At 41.7% G+C, this 21,371-nt stretch overlaps 1 protein-coding gene and 1 long non-coding RNA gene across 7 annotated transcripts in view; one reads left to right on the forward strand and one right to left on the reverse strand.

Annotated features, from left to right (window-relative positions):
• The window catches only part of NRP1 (neuropilin 1), a 136,225-nt gene that overhangs the window by 76,454 nt on the left and 38,400 nt on the right, over nt 1-21,371 (forward strand). For all 4 annotated transcript variants that reach the window (XM_044226943.1, XM_044226944.1, XM_044226945.1 and 1 more), the window contains exon 7: nt 18,326-18,481. In XM_044226943.1, the coding sequence (XP_044082878.1) occupies nt 18,326-18,481 (156 nt within the window). The remainder of the gene's footprint in view (nt 1-18,325; nt 18,482-21,371) is intronic.
• LOC122891352 overlaps nt 1-21,371 on the reverse strand; it is a 43,765-nt gene that overhangs the window by 2,556 nt on the left and 19,838 nt on the right. The window contains exons 1-4 of one of the 3 annotated variants that reach the window (XR_006381278.1): nt 17,347-17,512; nt 8,047-8,249; nt 5,839-5,905; nt 3,605-5,373 (exon numbers count right to left, since the gene is read on the reverse strand). This is a non-coding gene — a long non-coding RNA (uncharacterized LOC122891352). Of the gene's footprint in view, nt 1-3,519; nt 5,374-5,838; nt 5,906-8,046; nt 8,250-17,346; nt 17,513-21,371 lie in introns of those variants that run through there. The other 2 variants (XR_006381276.1, XR_006381277.1) reach the window with 2 other exon arrangements.

The raw sequence follows: 21,371 nt of genomic DNA on the forward strand, positions 1-21,371 counted from the left end.
ATTAAAAGATTTTATTTATTTATTTGACAGAGAAAGATCACAAGTAGGCAGAGAGGCAGGCAGAGAGAGAGAGGAGGAAGCAAGCTCCCTGCTGAGCAGAGAGCCCGATGCGGGACTCGATCCCAGGACCCTGAGATCATGACCTGAGCCGAAGGCAGCGGCTTAACCCACTGAGCCACCCAGGCGCCCCCTTATCTCTCGATTTTGATGACCAAAAATATCTCCAGGCATTGTCAAATATCCTAAGGGGGGGGGGAATTCATCCTTGGTTGAAAGCCACTGGTGTAGAAGACGCCGTAAGTCCTAATCAAGTCATTTTTTAAATAATAAGGTTGATCGCTATTTTGAAAGAAAAAGTAAACTGGTTGCTTGGCTGTTTTTTTTTTTTTTACTTTTCAACCTCTTATCATAGATATCATTTGAACAGAATCATAGTTCTTTTGTTTTCCAAAAATATTGATGCATCTGTTTACCTTATGCAGGAAAATAGCATCATAAACCTTCTTGCTTATTTATCTTAAGCTTCACTATTTTTAGCTTTTAAAAGTGAACTGTTTTTAGCTAAATATATACAGATGCGATTTTATAATACCGCAGCCTGGGCTTCCAAATGCACTGATAAGGATTGGATTAAAGAAAGGAAACACAAGGATAAAAATCACAAGTCATCGTTAACAAGATTTAGGAAAAATAAGACTGAAATGAGCTCCTCCACACCTGGATGTCGTGTGTCACTGACCTCTGTGGACATATTTTAATTTTTTTGCAGTATGTAAATCAAATGTGTGTGTGTGTGTGTGTGTGTGTGTGTTTTCACTTCCAAGGTAAAGGAGAGTAAGGAAGTGTGTTTGAAAAGCTTGTCTATTGCTTATTACCTTATCTTTTCATGGGAAAAATACTATTAAGTTTCCAATTTTGTAACCTAAACAACAACACATTAAGAGCTATCAATTACCCACCAGTTTCATATCTGTGGACCAATAAGAAGGCAACGTTGATGGTTTCACATCTGTTTTGGGTGAAAGGCTGTTCCTGTCTGTGGTATTTAAAATTTAAAGAACTTCTGTTATTATACAATTGGGAATCCTCAGGGAGTAAAATGTTAATGAAATCCATAACATGCCCAGATTTTATGATAGCAGTTTGAAGAAATTCCTTTGGTGGGGTTTGTTGATTTCTGTCCCGGTGGTAATAATTGTACCTTTTACAGAGTGCATTAATGTTCACGTTTAGGAGCAATGCCTACGCTTAGGCAGCGTGTAATGTAACACACGAACTCCTAAGCTTTAAATAACTTTCATATCGTAATTTGAAAGCCCCAGAGCGAAAAATGTATGTTCTTCGGAACTGGCACAACCCACAGTTTAAAACTTGTCCGGCATGTTTGAAGCAACCTCCCGCAAAGGTGAAAAAGTACAGCCTGGAAATTCCAAAGCCGGGATGGAGATGGGTCTCCCATGCCCTCATGAAGTTCTCATTTAATGCACCGTTTGAAAGCTCCACATCAAAATGGCAATTTTGATCCACATCGAAATGACAATTAGGGATGTTGACCGGCAATAGGGACAGAAACCCATACTTCTTTCCTTTCTCCACTCCCACCCCGCCCCCAGCTTTCAAATATCATTCAATTCTATGTTCGGATAAAGAGGAAAGTAGATTAAATAAAAAATGCTCCCTACATCCCAACAGTAATAAAATGCATTATGCTTTTATATTTCCAGCTATTGAACAAAATAAGCATTTGAGATTAATCGCACATGTTACGACTCAGAATAATCATATACATACTTGGCAAGTGATGTGAAGATTTGTTTTGGTTGTTTTTGTGGGGTTTTTGTTTTTTTTGTTTTAGGGTTTTTTATTTTTTTTTTAATTTTGTTAAGTTTTTATTTTTTTTTTTAATTTCTTTTTAGTGTTCCAGAATTCATTGTTTATGTACCGCACCCAGCGCTCCATGCGATACGTGCCCTCCATAATACTCACCACCAGGTTCACCCAACCTCCCACCTCCCCGCCCCTCCAAAACCCTCAGATTGTTTTTCAGAGTCCATAGTCTCTCATGTTTTGTCTCCCCCTCCAATTTCTGTTTTGGGTGTTTGTTTGTTTTTGTTTTTGTTTTAACTCTCTGCCATAAGGGGTTAAAAAGGCCATTTATGACACTCTTCTATTTTTTAACTCTCTTTGCCGTAAGGGGTTACAAAAGCCATTTATGACACTCTTCTATTTGCCTTTCTTCAGAAGGATGAAGTGTTAATTTTACCAAAGATTTATTTTCTTACAATTCTAATGCTTCAGATTTCTACCTACATTTTCTTGATTTTAGGTGAAAAATAGATAAGTCCCTTTATTCTTTCAGCTAGCCTGAGAAGGGCTATAGATAAAATTCTTCAGGTGATGGGTGATTGGACCAGACAGCTTCTGATGTCTTTTCAAGCATTTAAGATTCTGTGATTGTATTAAAACTAAATGTACTTTATCAGCTGGTGCCCTGGGCTTGCCTAAATGAGAGCATAAATATAGGAAGCATAATGGGAATTCATTTTAAATACTACTGATGATCATGGGAGGCAGCACAAAGCAAAAATTTACTTTTGATTAAAAAGATTTACTCTCCTTAGATCAAGTAATTGTTTAGGATGGCCTCGCCATGAAGCTTCTCTGAGGATTTCACACAGAAAGTCCACTCATGGGCCCTGTTTTCCTCAGTTCTTTGGTAGCAGCTTGCAGGGATGCAGAGACCACTGGGGATATAAGATGAAGCCCAGAGAGTTCTTTCGTGTCTCTCCAGTCTTTGAAGAGCTCTCGGTAAGGGGTAGGCTCACCGGCCATGACAGACTGTTCACACCTTCAAGTCCTGCCGATACCCAGTCTTTCTTTCCTTAAGGAGACTGAATACCACATGCAATTCTAAGGCTGTGATAGGTCATAGTAGCCCAAAAAAGTGAATAAACAAAAAGCGGCCCTGGGATCCTGGATGAAGCTGTAGGATGAAGGACATTATAGTCGTCTTATGCCTCTCAGACTTAATGTATTTACTCTGGGCTAAAGCTGATGCTACTGGATCCATTTCCGAAGTGAGAAAGACCGGGACCCAGGTAGACACCCAACCTTATGGCCATAGGTACAAGAAATCAGACACAGCCTTCCGTTTGAGAATCTGGAAATGAAACGTCAAATTTGCAGTGGGAAGTACTCATGATAATAGAAAGATGCAAGAACATCATGAAACGTGAAATACTGAAGAAAATAGTTTTGATATTTTAGGAGGTACACCAAGCTCATGTGGAGAAGGGAAAATATTTTCTTAAGTTCCCAATCTTAAAAAATGAAGATACAGCATGCAGGATTTTCCTGGCCTAATTATTTAAATCTTTTTTAGAAACCCAGACTGCTCTCAGTCAGCAGCATTCTATCGCACACATATCACACTATTTCTGTAGTTTGGACGTACGTTTCCAAATATTGCATTCATTTATAAGGATGTTCTTATTTATTCAGAAAGCTCCGGTGCCAAGATGGCAGGAATTCATTTATTTAACAATTCGATTTCCATGTAAAGAAAAACCAGTCAATACATTTGTGCACTTAACATGATACTTACTCTCCAACAACCACGAGGAAATATATGAATCTCATTTATTGTGACAAATATGGAAGGCATCTTATATCATCTCCATCTACACATTCCTGTGTTCTCTGGGCAGTTAGACAAAAAGGAGAAGGAGGCAGGAATAGGTAATTTGAGGTTTCTATATCTCCTAAAATTCAACTGTGATTATCAACTTCTATAATACAATAATCCAGCCCCCTTAGTCTAAGAACATGGCTGCTTTCAAGAAGAATTTACATGAGCATGTTTATCTACTTATCTTTCTTTGAAGTGTACAGGTTTATAATATCCTTCTGTGTCATATACAATTCATCTGAATTAAAATCTTTTGTCGAAAGTAATTCGAACAGATTACAAACCAGCTCATTCCATTTCTTTTTAAATACTGGCAGTTTTATTAAACCATGCAAAGTGATGTGTTCTTATCCTTAACTTGCATCTAGAAGTATAGTAACAGGATGTCTGGATGGCTCAGTCAATTGGACATCTGCCTTTGGCTCGGGTCATGATCCCAGGGTTCTGGGATCGAGTCCTACATCGGGCTCCCTGCTCAGTGGGGTCTGCTTCTCTCTCTATGCTTCCCCCCTGCTCAAAATCTTGATCTGTCTCTCTCTCTCTCTCAAATAAATACATAAAATAAAATACTAAAAAAAATAAACAAAAGTATAGTAACAATGGGATAGGATTCTTACTGTCCTGAAAACCTGCAAGGTTAATATGAAGGGAATGCTTTCTTTGCATTTCCAAATATGTGCCTCAGCTCCCTGTTTTCTGTCAAGTGGCACCTCTCCCACACACCACACACACACAAAACAGTGTGCCCATGTTTACCAAGAAAGCATATCACCTCTTGTCACCTCCGAGGATGTGGCTGAAATAGGTGTACCCAACCACGTGTTAAGAATGGTTCCAGTGGATAAATGCAAGTCACAGCTTCCATTGTGTTAAGGACTTTAGGCGATGCTGGGGGACGAATAACACGATATGCTTAGTGTAACATCTGTGCTCATTCTCCTGTGGTTTGAAAATAGTCGCACAGATGCATTTTTCCCATTGTGTGACCCAGGCTGAAATGCATGAAATTAATATAGATAGATTTTTTTTTTCACACCACATTTGGATAGCAAAGCAGCATATCTTCAGAGCATAGAATGATGCTGTGCTTTGTCCCTTTCTTCCAAGAGGACCCTGGAAATCCCTAATCATTACATAACATTTCCCCTTTCCTTGTTTTCCTTTCCCACCTCCAACACAGAGCTGGTCAGTCCAAAACTGCAGAACATCAGTTGTGAATTGTAATTGCAAACAATTCTCTTAAAGAGTTTAAAAAAAAAATTAATGCACTTTTTCAAGGCTTTTCCTACCCACCTTCTAAATGATCTTCAAAAAAAAAATCAGTATACACTTCCTGGCCGAGTGGTCAGCTTGCAGCAGGGAAAACACCGTTGACCAAAGAGTAAATCGTGAAGTTCATTTCATCCGCTCTCAGGAACGACTGGCATCCCTTCCGAGACTGAGTGTTTACCCGCATTTTCCGACCGCCAGCTGTACCTAGACAGCCTGTTCTTTGTCTCCTTTCTTGTCTCGGGGGCAGCATTCGTTATAACCTTAGGCGGATGACCGACTTTAATCTCAATAATCCCATCAGCTCCTCGCAGGATTGTTAATGCCAAAGAGAGGAGTTTTCTTGGACACCTGCACTTGCCGATTCTCCACTGGCACATGAGATTCTCATTAACGTGACAGGCCCACCTAGATCCCTGAAGAAATACATGGAAAATCGGTGTAAAAGGACGCCGTCGGGGTTTCCAGGCCAAGAGGCTATGATTTAGACCACCGCCCCCATCTGCAAGTCTTTAGTGTCCAGAAATTCATCCTTGTGTTTGTTTTTGAAACCAAGCTTTTAGGAGGAGGGAGAAAAATTAAAGGCTTGACTTACTGGAAAACTAATAATAAACAAGTCGTGTTAGAAGAGACAGATGCTGTTTGAGTACAAATGTGTGTTTATCCGGAGGCATTTAGGGATCTCCTCACTAGTGCAGATGAAACTTCATGAATAACATGGAACCACAGCTTCTGAGACAGAAGTATACTTTACCTGTGCAGGATGTTTAATATTTTCTGGGTCTTTTAGATTTAAAGTCTCTTTGAACTGCTGATAAATTGGAAAGATGTATGTGTCCATAACCAAAGTCACTGCTCCTAGAAAAATTATGCCACCTCACCTGGGGGAGGACCCAGCTCCAGAATCTCTCCCACGAGGCTTGCTTGTGAAGCAGCTTCTCAGAGATCCTAAGATAGAAATACGAAGATCACAAAAAGCCCGAAATCTGCATTCATTTCCTAGCCACACACAGCTATAATTGCAACATCTTTTTTTTTAAGATTTTGTTTATTTGAGAGAGAGAGAGAATGAGAGTGAAAGAGAGAGCATGAGAGGGGAGAGGGTCAGAGGGAGAAGCAGACTCTCCACTGAGCAGGGAGCCCGATGCGGGTTCTGTCCCAGGACTTCGGGATCATGACCTGAGCCAGAGGCAGTCGCTTGACCAATTGAGCCATCCAGGTGTCCTATAATTGCAACATCTTATAAAGACCACACGTTAATTAGGTAAAACCGTAGAGACCTATAATTAATGTAGTGAAATTTTGATGTCATTCCCTTTTAAAAAACACAGGAAGGGTATAAGAAAAGTCTAAGACACCAGATACATAAACACCCAATGTATAAACATCTTATAACTTAGCTCCAAAGCAAAAGGTTTGCATGAGGTTGGAAGCATGACTGATACTGTGAAAAAATTTTTCAAGTCCTGCTGTTCTCTGCTGTCCTGTTAAGTCTGGGGTGACTTCTGGGAGGAAGGACACATACGAAGCTACTGAGAGGTCATTTGAGAAATAAGTAAAAAGGAATCCTTCACACAGCATGAGCCGAGCCAATGAAACTCATTACTCACCTGACTTCAGTGTCACGTAGTGGACTTTTCGAAGGACTGGGAAGTGTATGAGTAGTTGTACTATTTGCAATTATAAACACCAAGATGGAAAAAATCACCTTCCTAGCTTACGTGTACAAGTTAGTTGCTCAGACACTAACTTCGACTTTAACGACAGGCAGTTGGCTTTCGTTTGGAAGGAAGGAGTTTCAGGCCTTGCCGGCAAGGCTGGACTGACACGGCGTTGAATTTAAATTCCAACAGAATATTTGAGCATCTGCTGAGGATGAGACACTGTAGATAAGGGCCAGGTGCATTTGAAATGAAAGATTCTGTCCGTCCTTCAAAAGAGTTACAATGTGGGTACCACAGGCAAAACCACACACATGCAAACACACAATTACCCAAGTGACTAAGAGAAAAAAAAATATTAGGGTCACATTCCTATGGTTAATGTGTGTACAAATGCTTCATAATGATCCTCATAATAACTGTGGGTTGCCCACTAAATGGAGTGAGCCTTGGCATTTTTGTTGGCGAGAGGAGAAGACTAAGGCTTGGGGTGGTTAATTAACTCACATAACGTTGTCCAGGTCACATTTTAATGTCAAAGCCGCTGAAGTATTTCTGGGGCCTGTGCTTTATGCCCCCACATGCTGTCTGTATCCCCCCTCCCAGTTTTTTTCCCTGTAGTCTAGAATGTATTGAGCATTTTTAATGCAGTCTACCCGCTCTGCATGGAGATTGATTGTCTACTTGACTTTTTCCCTCACTGGGTAAAGGGCAGGAATCTGGGAACCTTCCCTCTCTTTCACCTAAGTATCCAGCACTTATTTGTGTGATAAATGAGTAATTGCTGGTCACCAGCGTCCCTCCCCAGAAACAAAAATACTCACCATTATACGCTTGTGGTCTGAACTCCTTGCCTACTCCTTAAATGTTTGAGGCGTGAACGGCAGGATTCCAACAGCAGTGTGAATCCCTGAAGTAAACCTAACAATTTTTTTGTCACTTTGCTGAGATGTTTTCTTTTACATGTAGAAAGGAAGATAGGGCAGGACCGGACCGCGGCGTGTGCCATTAGGGCCCCAGAGAAAAGTCCCTGACTCATGCAGAGTGAGGCTGAGGTGTGTCCCCAGGAATGCCGGGAGTCCCAGAGGCAGGAAAAGTGTTCACTGCAACACATTTACCCCAGCAATGCCGTGCACACTCAAGGAAAGTAGGCTTTCCTTGTCTTTCTGTCACCGGCCAGGCCCTTCCTGGCCTGGACCTGTGGACCACATGAAGGCCCACGCAAAAGGTGATGTGTGCTGGGAGGAAGGGGCAGGTTGGACCCGGAAACTTGCCCTCTAAAAGCAGCCCTGCCAGGAGATACTAGATAGAGGGAAAATACTCATCATATCAGATATTTCGAAACACAGGCATCTGGGTGGGATATTTTTCCAGCTGATTCTGCCTTGAGCTCATCAGTCTTGGCCCCTTCCCCAGCCAGAGTCTTACCCTATTTAACAAGATCTGGTGTGAATGACTCGATTGATCTCTCTTCCTTAAAGCCCATTTTTCTCTTTCTTCAGGGAATCTTTCTTCTGGGATCCCATAATGCCTCCTTGGTCAGCATGGTGGCACTTTGTCTTGTATTTGTATACTTGTATATTTTGTCTTTATTATCATTATTTCCACATAGGCCTACTTGCTTCCAGAACCTGGAAAACAATAAACGTGTGTTGAGTTTAATGGACTAGATGTTTCTATCTGGATATGCAGCATCCTTCAGTTTAATTTCACACTTGGAGTTCAGGTACCCATGCCATGTGCAGCACGGTGATTGAACTGTAAGACATGTGTGAGCATAACCCCCGGCTCCCTTCGTTAGCTTGTAGTTTGCCCCCAGATGTTTTAGTAAGAAGAACAATAATCGATGTTTCTCTCCATAGTATAGTCCTACTGAAATTATGCACAGAGATAATAAATTGTGCTAAGTTGTAAAATGGTTGTAATCCAGACCATCTGTTATCCATCCTTCCATACTGTACCCTTTTGGTTTGGGCAGAGACAGGTATCAGGAGCCAGAGATCTGTCTACACAATCTGCTCGATCTTACGGGGTAGCTAGTGTTACATCCCTGCGGTCAGATGGATCAGTACCACTGGACCCGCCAGCAGGCTCCTGCCGACCTCCCGCGTGCAATCTACTAGGAGATCTACTAGCAATCTACTAGAAGACCTGAAGTCTTTTACTAGGAGAATGCTTTCCGAGTTTTTGTAGGTCTTATACATAAGCAATTAACAGGAGGAACCGAGAGTTATAGCGGGAGAGCACTACGCCGGTGCATGCCCTCCATGTAGTAGACACGGACTGCGTCTTTGCTGTGAACCCGTCTAGCAAGAGCACAACTCTCCCATGAGGCTTGTCACTAGGAGACCTACACGGTGTTGATACATATTTGAACTGGTTACAATTATTTCTGACCTGTAGCATATTTCCTTTTCTCTCTTAAGAAATCCGAATTAAACAATTTTTACCGTAACATTTTTAAGTTGAATTCTTAACAGAGTTTCTAGAAATTGCGTTTGGTCTGTTCTGAATACTTGTCCTCTTCCCACATCAAAGGATTAGGCTCAGGCTTTAAATTTAATGTAACTTACAAACGTGCATTCAAAAAATGTTAATTGGAAGTACTAAGTCCCTGAGTCCTTTACTGCCCAACAAGAGTCCCTGAAAATCTTAGTTAGAAAAGGATTTTTTGTGTGTGTGTCGTCTTCGTGACTGAGCTATTGAAGGTTTGAGAGGAACCCATGTGCAAGGTGACATGATATTGAAGCAATGAACCTTCTTCATTTTAAAGAAGAAAGGAGTTCGCAGGCATGTATATGTCTTAAGAAGATTAATATCTTTTCTCAAGATCTAGGCATGGGGGTTTAACCAGCCTTTCTCTTCATCTCTACCAGAGGGTTTCAACTGGTCTTAGATGTTTATTTGTATCCCAGAGTCTAGAGGAACCCTAACACATTTCACTTTCTTCTTCTTTTTTACCAGAATAGATTGTGCCCTGATGTCCAGATTTTACAGGTTTCTCATGTAAGAAAGGAATTAAATGGAATATCTGTCTGATTTTTCTGTACACAATTATATCTATCCAAGAAAATATGGAAGGAAAAAAAAAAAAAAACCTCAGGTTTCGCAGAGGGTATGTGAAGACTTTTTGCCCGTACATGTCTTAAATATGTTTCATAAACTAAGTTGAGCATTTTTGGGGTGGGCGTCCCTTTTGGTTTGTACTTCTGTCAAACCAAAGGTCTTCAAAGCCTGATGCTGTCCCCATCACACTGTGGAAATGTAGACCAGCCGTGGTCCCTCTATTCTAGAACATTTGATCTTTATGGTTTCTATACTGGAGTGATTTGAGTAGCTGGATTCTGGAAATGTCTGTAGTTGAAATACGAAAGTATTAACCTGCTGCACGGAGTCCCTTTTGTTTCTTTTTTTGTCTGTGCCACTTGCCAATTTTAACAACTACAGCAGATTTTACTATTTAAACAGAACCAGATGGAACTCCAGTTCAAAGAACGTATCAGAATTAAATATTTCTTTTTAATTAGTTGCTTCTGATTTATGCAAAAAAAAAAGAGAGATAGAAAGAATGTGCAATGAATTCAGACACAAAGGAGCCCACGTAAACATTATCTGTCTTTATCAGCCAAAAAAGACCAAGGTCAGCCCTTATTTGGGGACTTAGTTTTTCTTGCCCCTTTCCTTGTTCTTGTGCTATAAGGACAGTGGAAAGTCTAGGAAACCAGGCTTTTCACCGCATTTGTGCTGTGACAGCCTTATCTAGTGTTATTCTAAATGGCTGGCTCATAGCTTCCGATAGAATTCATCTTTCGCTCACGTGGTATTGTTTTTCTACCAGAGTTTTGTTACAACCAGTAGTTTGTTTCCACCCAAGGAAAGGCTTTCCTTTTATTTAGCAATGAAAAAGAGAGGGGGAGAGAGATTAATTCAGGCAATTAAGACCAGAAAAGAAAATTGGCAAGGCTCTTCCTGCATTACACTTTTCTCATACTTGGATATTTTTACTCTTTACAAGCATTTTAAAAGTGTTTCCTCATTCATTATCGTTGGCTAACAATGATCCATCTCTACCATCTTGTTTTTCAACAGTGTAACTGAATCATTTGCAAAGGTTTGCTTTCTGGTAGTCAGTGTAAATGTTAAACCCATGGTCAAGGTCATCATAAAGGGTTTCAAATTCTCTGTAATTATACAAAATTGTATTTTTTAAGAAGAAGAATCAGATTTTATTATTATTGAGGAAGTAATCTCTTTCTTTCGATAATCACCACATTTTGCAACAGGAATGGGGCAACAGCCTGGGTGTAGTGTTTGTACATGGGCCATGGATCTGATCTGGGTGAGTCTCAGCTCAGTCACCGGTGAGTTATGTGACTCTGGGCAGGGTCCACACATCTCTTTGTTCCTCAGTTGCTTTGTCCATAAAACCTTCCATGTGTGACTGTTGTAAGAACTGAAAGAGGTAATGATTGTAAATTTAGCCCTTAGTAAAATGCCTGACACAGAGAGATTGCCCTATGATTTTTCTATTAATATAGTAACTTTAGCCATCAGTATTTTTTATGTGATACAGTAATAGTGAAAAAATACATAAAGAGATAGAGAACTATGTCACTGGTTATAAAGTGATTATATTCCAGTTGGTAACTATACGAAGTCCAAGAGTTTAAGGAACGCAAGGATCAGATGCTTGAATTAAGCCCACAGATCCTAGGACAGCACTGATGTTCAAGTGCTCAGGCTCTATCAAAAAACATGTGTGTTATCTAAGGAAATGAGACAATTGCTTAAAAATATTTTCTTTAGCTTAGAGTGTCTAGTGATGAATTAAACAGCTCTTTGAGTCATCAGAGATGCTCTAAAAAAAAAATCCGACTTGCTCCCCCCACTTCAAAATATTTTTCCTGTTTTTAATCAGACTTCAGTCCTTTGTCCTGTATTTTTTCAGGCTCTTGTCTTGACCTGCTTTGGGAATGTTAAGAGCTGGTAAACGCTCCCTGCCCAATGCTAGCTCAATGGGAAGTATTTTATTGAGCAAGACAGATTTTCATTTTAGAAATGAGGCTTTCCACATTATGACATTACCAATAGCTGGTTATGTATTATTACAGAAAGCCACGATATTCATTTCATGGCTCGGAGGCTGCATGCTGGTGTTTAACCAGCAGTTCGCAGAGGTTTGCTACATGATTAACTACACAATGCTGAAACGTGCGCTTTGTCCTCAAAGGATTCCCAGTAGAAAGTGTGCCTCTCCTGGCTTCTCTTTATCTGGGGAATGTGTTTCCTGTCATTACTAAGACAATGCCATGGCCGTAAAGAGCATGTGGATTATACACATAGACATCTTCCAACAAAGAGCGAGTTGGGATCATGGTCAAGGTCCATGCCATGGAAGGGCCCCCCCCCCCCACAGGAGCGGCTAAGACCCCCATCCCCGGCCCCCCAGAAGCAGGTGAGGACCTCTGTTTTCTTCTATGAGTATGCTTCACCCCAAACCCAAGATGAAAGTTGGGCTTTCCCTTTCTGTATCTGCAGTCTAGCAATATTGTCTCTTTGAGGGTGGAGCACAGTGAAAGTGAGACGTGCGTAGGCATTTTAGCAACAGTGTTAGAATTTTATATTTGCACTGGAAACAGGATATAGTATTGGGTCACTTCTGCTGATGGGGCTACATAAGCTAACTTAGAGAGTGGCCATGAGAGCTCAAAAGGAGTGTGCTAGACTTCTATAAAATAGTCTACATTCGACCAGATAAGTACCAGATGTTTATGTTCATCACACACACAGAGTGAAACATTTGACAATTTTAGCAAGTGCATTGATGCACGGCTCCGTACATCCCCCGCCTCCCATTCTCACACCCCCTCACTATCACCCTTAATGTTAAACAGAAGTGCATCAAACTCAGATGTGAAATCACATCTATCTTCCAATTAAAAATAAAGCAGCTGTGAAATAATGATATTCTTTCAAAATGAGAAGATAGTGATTGGAACAGAGCTGATTGGATTTAGGGAAAGCAGGTTACTTAATTATGGTTATTGTGTGTCTGAGTTTTTATGGGAAGAAAGGAAGTATTGTTCAGGACGATGAACCCTCCAAAACACAGAGGGGTGGCATTATGTAAAACCGTTCTGGGGTTGTAGCTTTGTCTTTCCAGCTGCCTGTCTTGGGTCGCCAATCTTGTCTATTATGATGTGAGGTTGGTGAGAGCTCATCATAATTCAAAAAGCTAACCCACCAAGAGGATGGCCAGTGGCTGATTTTGAATAGTCTTCATGAAAACTAATTATGTTGGCTTGAAAATGACCAGAGAATTCTCTTAAAAGAGCAATACACTTCTTTAAAAAAAATAAATAAATAAAAATGAAGAGCGATACACTTCTGGACAAATAAGGGCTACGGTGGTGAGGGAGACACAGTAAGTTGTTTAGGGTCCATTTATTTCTTTCATTCATGTCCTCCTGCTTCCCTCTGTACTTCCTGCTCCTTCTTCTCACCAGAACATTCTTTGTTTTTTGTGCTATTTGCCAACTTCTACTGTGTATCCTCCAACACCTGTGTTAGACATCAGGGTCCACTGCAAAATGTCTGCAGTGCCCCGACTTCCATGGGTCTGCATAAAACGTTGCCTCCTTCCTCCGAGCAGTGCCCCATTCTGTCATCGTGTGTGTGTGTGTGTGTGTGTGTTTCTCACACCCATACTGCTCTTTTGTCCTCACCGCTCACTATAGAACTTAGAGGAGAAGAGGTATGAAGTGTCCACTGAGTGAATGTCAATTAAGTTGAATAAAAATGTTCACGGGTAGTGGACCAATCAAACAGATTATGCAAAAACCTGCCTGTGGAATATAATCCGAAGCCGTTGGAAAATACTTTGGATATGAAAATCTAGCCATCCAACTAAACACAAAGTTCTCAAACCTAGAGGTAATACGACCTCATTTTGCTAATGAAAAAACATACATACAGCATCCAATGTATTTTGCATGGAGAAGAATATTCTGGAACGCTCTTATCGGTGACTATTTCCTAATGTTGGTCTTACAGAGATTCTATTTTCTTCTTTAATCTTTTCTGCCTCTTATACATTTTCACTAGGCAGCTATTACTTTTCTCTATCAAAAAACAGACACTGCCTAGAAGAAATCACAACATTCTGGATGGAAGTAGAACAAAAACACAGTATGATAAGTTCAGCGGTAGAGATGCGAGCCGTGCACCAAGCATCCCCAGGGGGAAGAAGGGACTTCGCGTTCTGCCTACCAGACCAGGAAGAGGGAAATGTGATTTGTAGTCAGAAAAGAGGAAAAGGTTATTTTAGGTCAAGAGAACTTCATGTGGCAAGGCAGGGAAACAGAAGGGCTTCTCTCCTGTGAGGAGTAACAAATAATTTAATGTGGCTGGAAGGTACAGTTGGAGAGCAGGTGGGACTCAGAAGGTCAACAGAGGTCAATGTCATGATTAGCAGAGCCAACTTCACTGGTGACAGGAGTGTAAACACCCAGGCTTTAGGCAGTAAGGCCTTCTGGGTCTCCGGACACGACTCGGGAAGCGTGAGCCGCAGGGCTTCTGAGGCTGATGGTGATGTATCTCTGCCAAAGCTGAATGCCGTGAGGGCATTCCTCGAAGATACCTACGGAGAAAAGACTTGAAAGAACTTCGTTGATGCTGCCGGGGAGAGCTCCCGCGGTGCTACGGAGGCTGTGTCTTGTTAGAGTTCTGGGTACCATCCGGTTTTAATTGCAAAAGTTCAGGCCCCAGCCCTAATGATTTGGGAGGTTGTCATTCATCCTTGCTAAACCCAGTGGCAGTAATGTGAGGAAGAAAAATGAAATGAAATTTCAAGTATCCCAGTGCGGGATAAATAAGAGAATCTGCAGAGTTTTAAAGCACAGCAGGAAATTTTATGCAATTACAAGGGGAGGTTGCCAATGCATTTCATTGCTGTTGAGAAAGGAAAACATTGTTTTCTTTTTTTACAAGGGATTCATGCATATGTTTTGGGGCCTTTCTATCTGGGATGCTGGACATCTCCCGTGTTGGATACCTGTTTAATTCCTGTCAGTTACTCCCTCCTTTAAAGTCCATTGTTTCTAATGCCTAGGATTTTTCTAGTTGACAACCAATTAACTACTTTCCTACCTGGTAACCAAATTTTACCCTAAAATCAAAATTTAAAAATTAGCAGAAGGGACAGCCCGGGGATGATGTTCTAGAGTTATTTCAAATCAGCCTGAGCTGAATATTCACTCTTGGGGATTTAATCATTTCCAAACTGAAGAGCCATTTGTAAGTTTGACAGGAAGAGTTTATTTAAATAGCTCTGCTTCATGCTCCCTTGGACGTCAAGATTTTAAGGGCCCTTCAGCTTGAAAGTGGATATGGCATTGGGCATGACTCAATGGATAGTCAGTAAAGCACTAAGTGTTCTGAGAGCCTTTGAAAACAGTTGAAATTGTGGAGTGCAACCAAGTCCAGAGTACCCATTAACTCTCAGACTGCAGCGTTAGGAAATCAAGAGAGTTTTTGCAGCAACTTAAAATCCCCTGATTATTTGTCTGAAATAGAGTTAGATTTAGGGTTCCCAGATAACATCAGAACATCCAGTTAAATTTGAGTTTCCAGTAAACGAATGACCAGCTCTTAGTATGCCCCAAGATTGCACAGGACATACATGTATGAAAAATAGGTGTTGTTCCTCTGAAATTCAAATTTAATGGAACAGACTTTATTTTTATTTGCCAAATCCAGGAAACGTGGACTGCCTCCCTTTTTTGAAATTTGTGTACAAATTCATACAAAGCCTTACGGCTCACATGTGAAAAAAATTCAAATTTCAGTTAATGAGTAGAGGCGCTTGGTAAAAATGTGTGGGGTAAATACTTATTTGTTAAATTAAGATTAAAGCACCTACCATTATTATCCTAAACTCTTAATTTCTATTCAAGCCTTCCTCTTGTTTCTTCTTAAATCTGGCAAAAGCCCGAGCCTAAACTTTGTATCTTTAAAATCAAGTAAATGAAATAAGGGCAGTTTTACATTGAACGGTGCTCCCTTCCTTTCCAGATGAAATCTCCTATTGTTGAATTGTGTAACTTCAAGTTGGCTTTTATGGGCTAGTGATATAGCTGTTTTTCCTGGATGTAACTTTTTGTTCAGTTTTTGAAGTGAATTGGCAACATGTTGATTTAACTACTCCAAGGGCCTTCAGGAAAAAGCAATTCATGAAAGACAATAGTCATTCTTCATGAGGCTGACTGTACATAAAATGGAAATTCTTTAGGTGTTCACGGCCTATAGGACCGGAGGGTTAATTGGAATTTTGTTTTCTGAAAATTGGGTTGTCAGGCAGTAAGTGGAAAACAGGCTTCCGAAGTGCTGGAGGTGGGTAGGGGGTATGTTTGGGGTTCTTTAATTTTTGTTTTTTTGGCTTTTGTTCCTGTTCTCTTTGGAAAATGACATTCTCTTACCTCTTAATAATGAAAGTGCTGTTGAAACATCTTATTAATGTTGAGTAGTTGTAATGTGCAGTTACTTTCTGTGTCCTTTAAAAAGTATTTGCCGTATGCTTGGGTATCATTTCTTTTTTTTTTTTTCTTCAATTTATTTATTTTCAGAAAAACAGTATTCATTATTTTTTCACCACACCCAGTGCTCCATGCAAGCCGTGCCCTCTATAATACCCACCACCTGGTACCCCAACCTCCCACCCCCCCGCCACTTCAAACCCCTCAGATTGTTTTTCAGAGTCCATAGTCTCTCATGGTTGGGTATCATTTCTTTAAAGTATCTGCATTATACACAAATAAAATAAGCAGAAGGTATAATAAATAGAGGGAAACAATTTTAAGCAAAAAAATCAAATGTATCCTTAAGAAGAAATTAAATATATTTTGAACATATAGAAACTAGTAATGATTTTTGTTTTAAGATTATTCTTGGTTACTAATGATGGAAATACGAAAATAATAAGAAAGAATAAAAACAAAACTATAGTTGACCCTTGAACAACCTGGGTTTGAGCTGTGAGGGTACACTAATAAGTGGATTTTTTTTATAGTATGATACTGTAAGTGGCTGTCCTTATGATTGCCTTAATTACATTTTCTCTTCTGTAGCTCACTTTATTGTAAGAATATAGAATATAATATGTATATAAAATGTGTCTTAATCCATCATTTATGTTATCTGTGAGGTTTCTGGTCAACCGTAGACTATAAGTAGTTGAGTTTTGGGGGAGTCAGAAGTTATGCACGGAGTTTCGACTACGGGGCAGGTTGGCACTCCTAACTCCCCACATATGTTCAAGGGTCAACTGTATTTTACTTTACTGGAAACATGGAATCATTGGAAGTCAGAGATGAAAGGGGCCTTCTGGGTTATCTTGTCCAACTCCTTTATTTAACAACTGAGGACTGGAACCCTAAAGACGAAGTGACTTGCCCAAGGCCTCACAGTGAGCCTGTGGCAGAACCAATCCAAGACTCCTGAGTGCTCGATGCTTAGATCTTTGTCCCGCCCACTCATGTCATAGGGTCACTGGAGCAACCCAAGCCACCACACACCTCTGGCAGGAAATCATGGACCTTGAGGCTTTGGTCACCCTCTGTCGTCACTGCTGCGATGCCCTCTAAGCAGCCCAACCTTCAGGGTTATGAGACAGGCTAGTGAGAGACAAAAACCAGGCTCTGGTGTTGAGGAACTTCTCCCTTGGAAACTTACAGTCAGAGCTCACAGCCCCAGACATTGTCACACGAAGGCATCAGTCCTTCCCGCATGATGTCTTGGGATCCACCGGCATCTGGAGCTGAACTGCAAGAAAGGCCATGGGAAGACAGGGGGAAGGAGGAGATTTAAAGATGACAAGGGGCGCCTGGGTGGCTCAGTGGGTTAAAGCCTCTGCCTTTGGCTCAGGTCATGATCCCAGGGTCCTGGGATTGAGCCCCACGTCGGGCTCTCTGCTCAGTGGGGAGCCTGCTTCCTCCTCTCTGCCTGCCTCTCTGCCTACTTATAATCTCAGCCTATCAAATAAATAAATAAAATCTTTAAAAAAAAAAAAAAGATGAAACAAAAATCCTCACTCTATCTTCCTTGTCTCCCCTCCATTCCAGATTGTACATCTCTGGCCCATTTTCCAAACCACAACACTCACGGTGGTTTCAGAGTTGTATCGTATCTGTCTGCAATTTGTTTGTAAGAGGGCAGACACTTCCGAGTGTAATGGGAGCCCATTAGACCTGAGCTCTAGTCCAAGCCTTTCCAAAGCTCAATGTGCAAATTAATCTTGTCTTAACTTTCTAATTGTAAAATGACATATATTACTGTGTTCTTCGAAAAATGTTTTTATTTTGTAAAAGATTGTATTTATTTACTTGAGAGAGAGAGAGCACAAGCAAAGGCAGAGGGAGAAACAGGCTCCCTGCTGAGCAAAGACCCTGACATGGGGCTGAATCCCACACCCTGGGATCATGACTTGAACCAAAGACTAATGCTTAACTGAATGAGCCACCCAGGCACCCCATACCTGTGCCTTCCTTTAGAAGGAATGGAATGAGGAAGTTAGGGGTTGTTGATGCCAGGTGGAATTCAGGCTTATTGCTCTAAGGTGGATGAAAACTACACTGTGGAACCCACAGGAAAAGACGTTTCCAGTTATGGTGGTGCAAGGTGAGGGACTGACCACACTTGTATTGTTTTGCAGGTAGACTTGGGTCTTCTGCGCTTTGTCACAGCCGTTGGGACACAGGGAGCCATTTCAAAGGAAACCAAGAAAAAATATTACGTCAAGACTTACAGAGTAGACATTAGCTCCAACGGGGAAGACTGGATCACCATAAAAGAAGGAAGTAAACCTGTCGTAAGTGTGACTGCCGTTCCCTTCCTGCCCCCACCACCGAGTCTTTGAAATGGATGATCAATTTTTACTTGTTTGTTTGGGAGCTTTCTGTCTGACCTGGTTTAGTTTGGGATTGATTTAAAATGAAAAGTGCAATTAGAGGTTTATATCTGACCAAGGGGGTCTCATGTTCCCAGATCCAGAAGCCAAGAGGAAATTATACAGATGTTTCCAAGAAAAGTCAATACCAGCCAAATTAAGTGTCAGACTCGAGAATCACTTTAAACCTCTCATGGGATATGGACTGTCCGTGGGATAAGCCCGGTGCTCTTACAGCCTTAGGTGCATTGTTTTGTTTGGTTTCCCAGAGTTTCTTCCTTCTCTTTCATAGACTCCTTTTTTTTCTCTCAGTAATGGGCTGGTTTTAGAAAACTCCTTTTCACCTACCCTCTGTGGCTCACAAACTAATTTACAAGTGCGTTTGGCTGCTTCTGTGAGAATGAATCGAAGGAAAGGCAGTTCGCAGTGTTCTCTCAGATCACGCAAACGACAGGACGCCACCTCCTCCCCGCCCTGAGCCGAAGAAGCCACACCAGCAGGCCTCGCCCTGGGTGCCCTGCCCTAACTCGTTTGGAACTGACATACTCTTCTCCGTCTGCCTGTTTATTTGAAGTTCCGCTTGCTCTGATGGACTAATCAAAAGATTTCTGAGAACTCTTACTCGCTGTCTCCCTCAAATTAAAAGCTTTCCCTGAAGCCAAGTAAAATGCATGGCATTGATAAGGATAGTAGCAAAGATCCAGGGAACTTGAAATTCTGAGTTTGGGAAGAGGCCAATTAATGTGTCTTTGTCTCTCTTTTGAGCATACGTGGCCTGGTTTTTTCCTCCTGGGTCTGGAACTAAGAAAAGCCTCCTGAGTGTGAAGATAATTCCCTTTGATTAGCTGCGAAGCCCCAACTCTTATTGAGGACAGACAGGATGAAAGTAGATATATAGACAGCTGCCCTGTGGGAGGAAACTTCTATGGACAGCAAGTTCAAGGCCACTGTCTAGCCCTGGAGGACACGGAACCAATCCTCCATCTGGGGACGAGAAACCCTCACAGCCAATGCTTTTGAAGCTTTAGCAAGTAAATTTTGACCCTAAGTTTCATGACTTATTCTTGAAATATTTTTTGGAAGACATGCCTAGTTTCAAACAAACAAACAAACAAACAAAACACTAATGCCAAGGACATACCAACAAACAAAAGAATTCAGAGAGAGTGAGGAGAACTGACCTCAGGCCTCTGGGCCATTTCTTTAAAACATGAGGGCTGTTTCTCCAACATGTCCTCGTCAGCTGTTGGCCATCAATTGTCTACATGGCCCAGACACCATGACGGGGACGTGTCAGGGAGCACACACAAGGGCTGAGGGGGTGTCTGACAATGCACAGTGTGAGGCCCACAATCCAGAGCATCCTGGGATGCAGAAGGTCTTCCAAAGTGGGAGGCAGAAGGGTTAAAGAGGGATTCAGCAAAGATAAGGGTGTGGCGTCCTTCTGAGCACATTCATTGAAGTTAATGCAATCCGATCCTCCACCTGGAGTCTCCTTGTTGCTGCCCACTCTCCTTTCCCTGTTCTGTGGGGCCTCTCTGACGCTGGCCTCCACATCTTCCCCGCCTTCTTCAGGGAGAGTTGGCCGTAGCTCGTCAAGAGCAGCCTTCAACCAACGACAACTCCAGTCATCCTCTTTATGGTAAATGGAATGTCCGCACTTACATGGTTTTCAGCAAACGTAAGGTTCCCTCAGTGTGAGCCAGAGTTCACCCCCACAGCCTACGCTGGAGCAGGCAGCCCTCTTAACTGACGGCCGGTCTCTCCCTGAAGAGGACTTGTTGACCCTTCAAGCATTACGGCTGGGGACTCGACTCCCTCAGGCAACGACCCATTAGTCTTTGTCACACAAAAATGCTCCCATACAGATTGTTTCCCAGAGAGATTTGCTGAAGTAGGACAGAAATCTAAAGGCCATCACAGGCCAGGATAAATTATGATATTAAACCATCTCTGGAGAGAGATCAGGCTAACAGCCAACTTTCTAAAGCATTTGACCACCTTCCGTCATGCAGGCACTTAAGCTAAATGAAGCAAAAACACCATCCCGACTCTTAGAAGTCTTTTCTCCCAGGGTTAAGAACAAGCCCTGGGAAACTGTGGTCCTCCTCTGAGAACTTACCTGGAAAGGTGGGGAGGAGTCCCCAGGCCTCTGAAGGGACCCAGTGACATCCAAGGGACACATCCTGACCGGAATGTGGCGTGGTTGTGTGATAAGCAGAACACTAGTAGCTTTTACTTTTCTGTGGGCTCTCCCCAGAGCAGAGCTGAAGTAAATGCCAGAGAAGTGGAGGTTTTCAGCTCCTCCAGAGAGAGGTCTAGTGCCAGAGTGTCCCGGCAAGACAGAGAGTCTCTGCTCCTCAGAGATCTTGCTGGAGAAAGGGGCTGTGGCACCACGCCTAGGCAGCGTGGCCCGTGGAGAACTTGTTCATGACTGGCACTTACTACTACATTTGCAGTTACCTGCTTCATCCTTTCCTAGAATAAAATGACTCATGTTTAAAACTAGAGGCAGGAAAAGCTGATTTCCAGTTGCGTATCATTTATAATTCGGCTTTGATTTTGACCACTAAAACGTGATGTGAAAAAAGATGGAAGTTATTACTTAACATTAGGGATAAGATTTTCCATCAAGAAATGGAGTTAAAAGGGGGGAAACTACTTGCCCAAGTGCTGTAGCTGGGAACATACCCTAGAATTTTCCAAAAGCTGGACCCTATACTGAACTCCAAAAGTACTCCTTCCAGGGGTTCCTGGGAAAGTAAAGTGGTGTGAGTGCCCATGAAATGTCTAGAGTATTCTGTAGGTCCGT

The sequence above is a fragment of the Neovison vison genome, chromosome 12 (assembly GCF_020171115.1).
Source record: "Neovison vison isolate M4711 chromosome 12, ASM_NN_V1, whole genome shotgun sequence".
Classification (NCBI taxonomy): Eukaryota; Metazoa; Chordata; class Mammalia; order Carnivora; family Mustelidae; genus Neogale; species Neogale vison.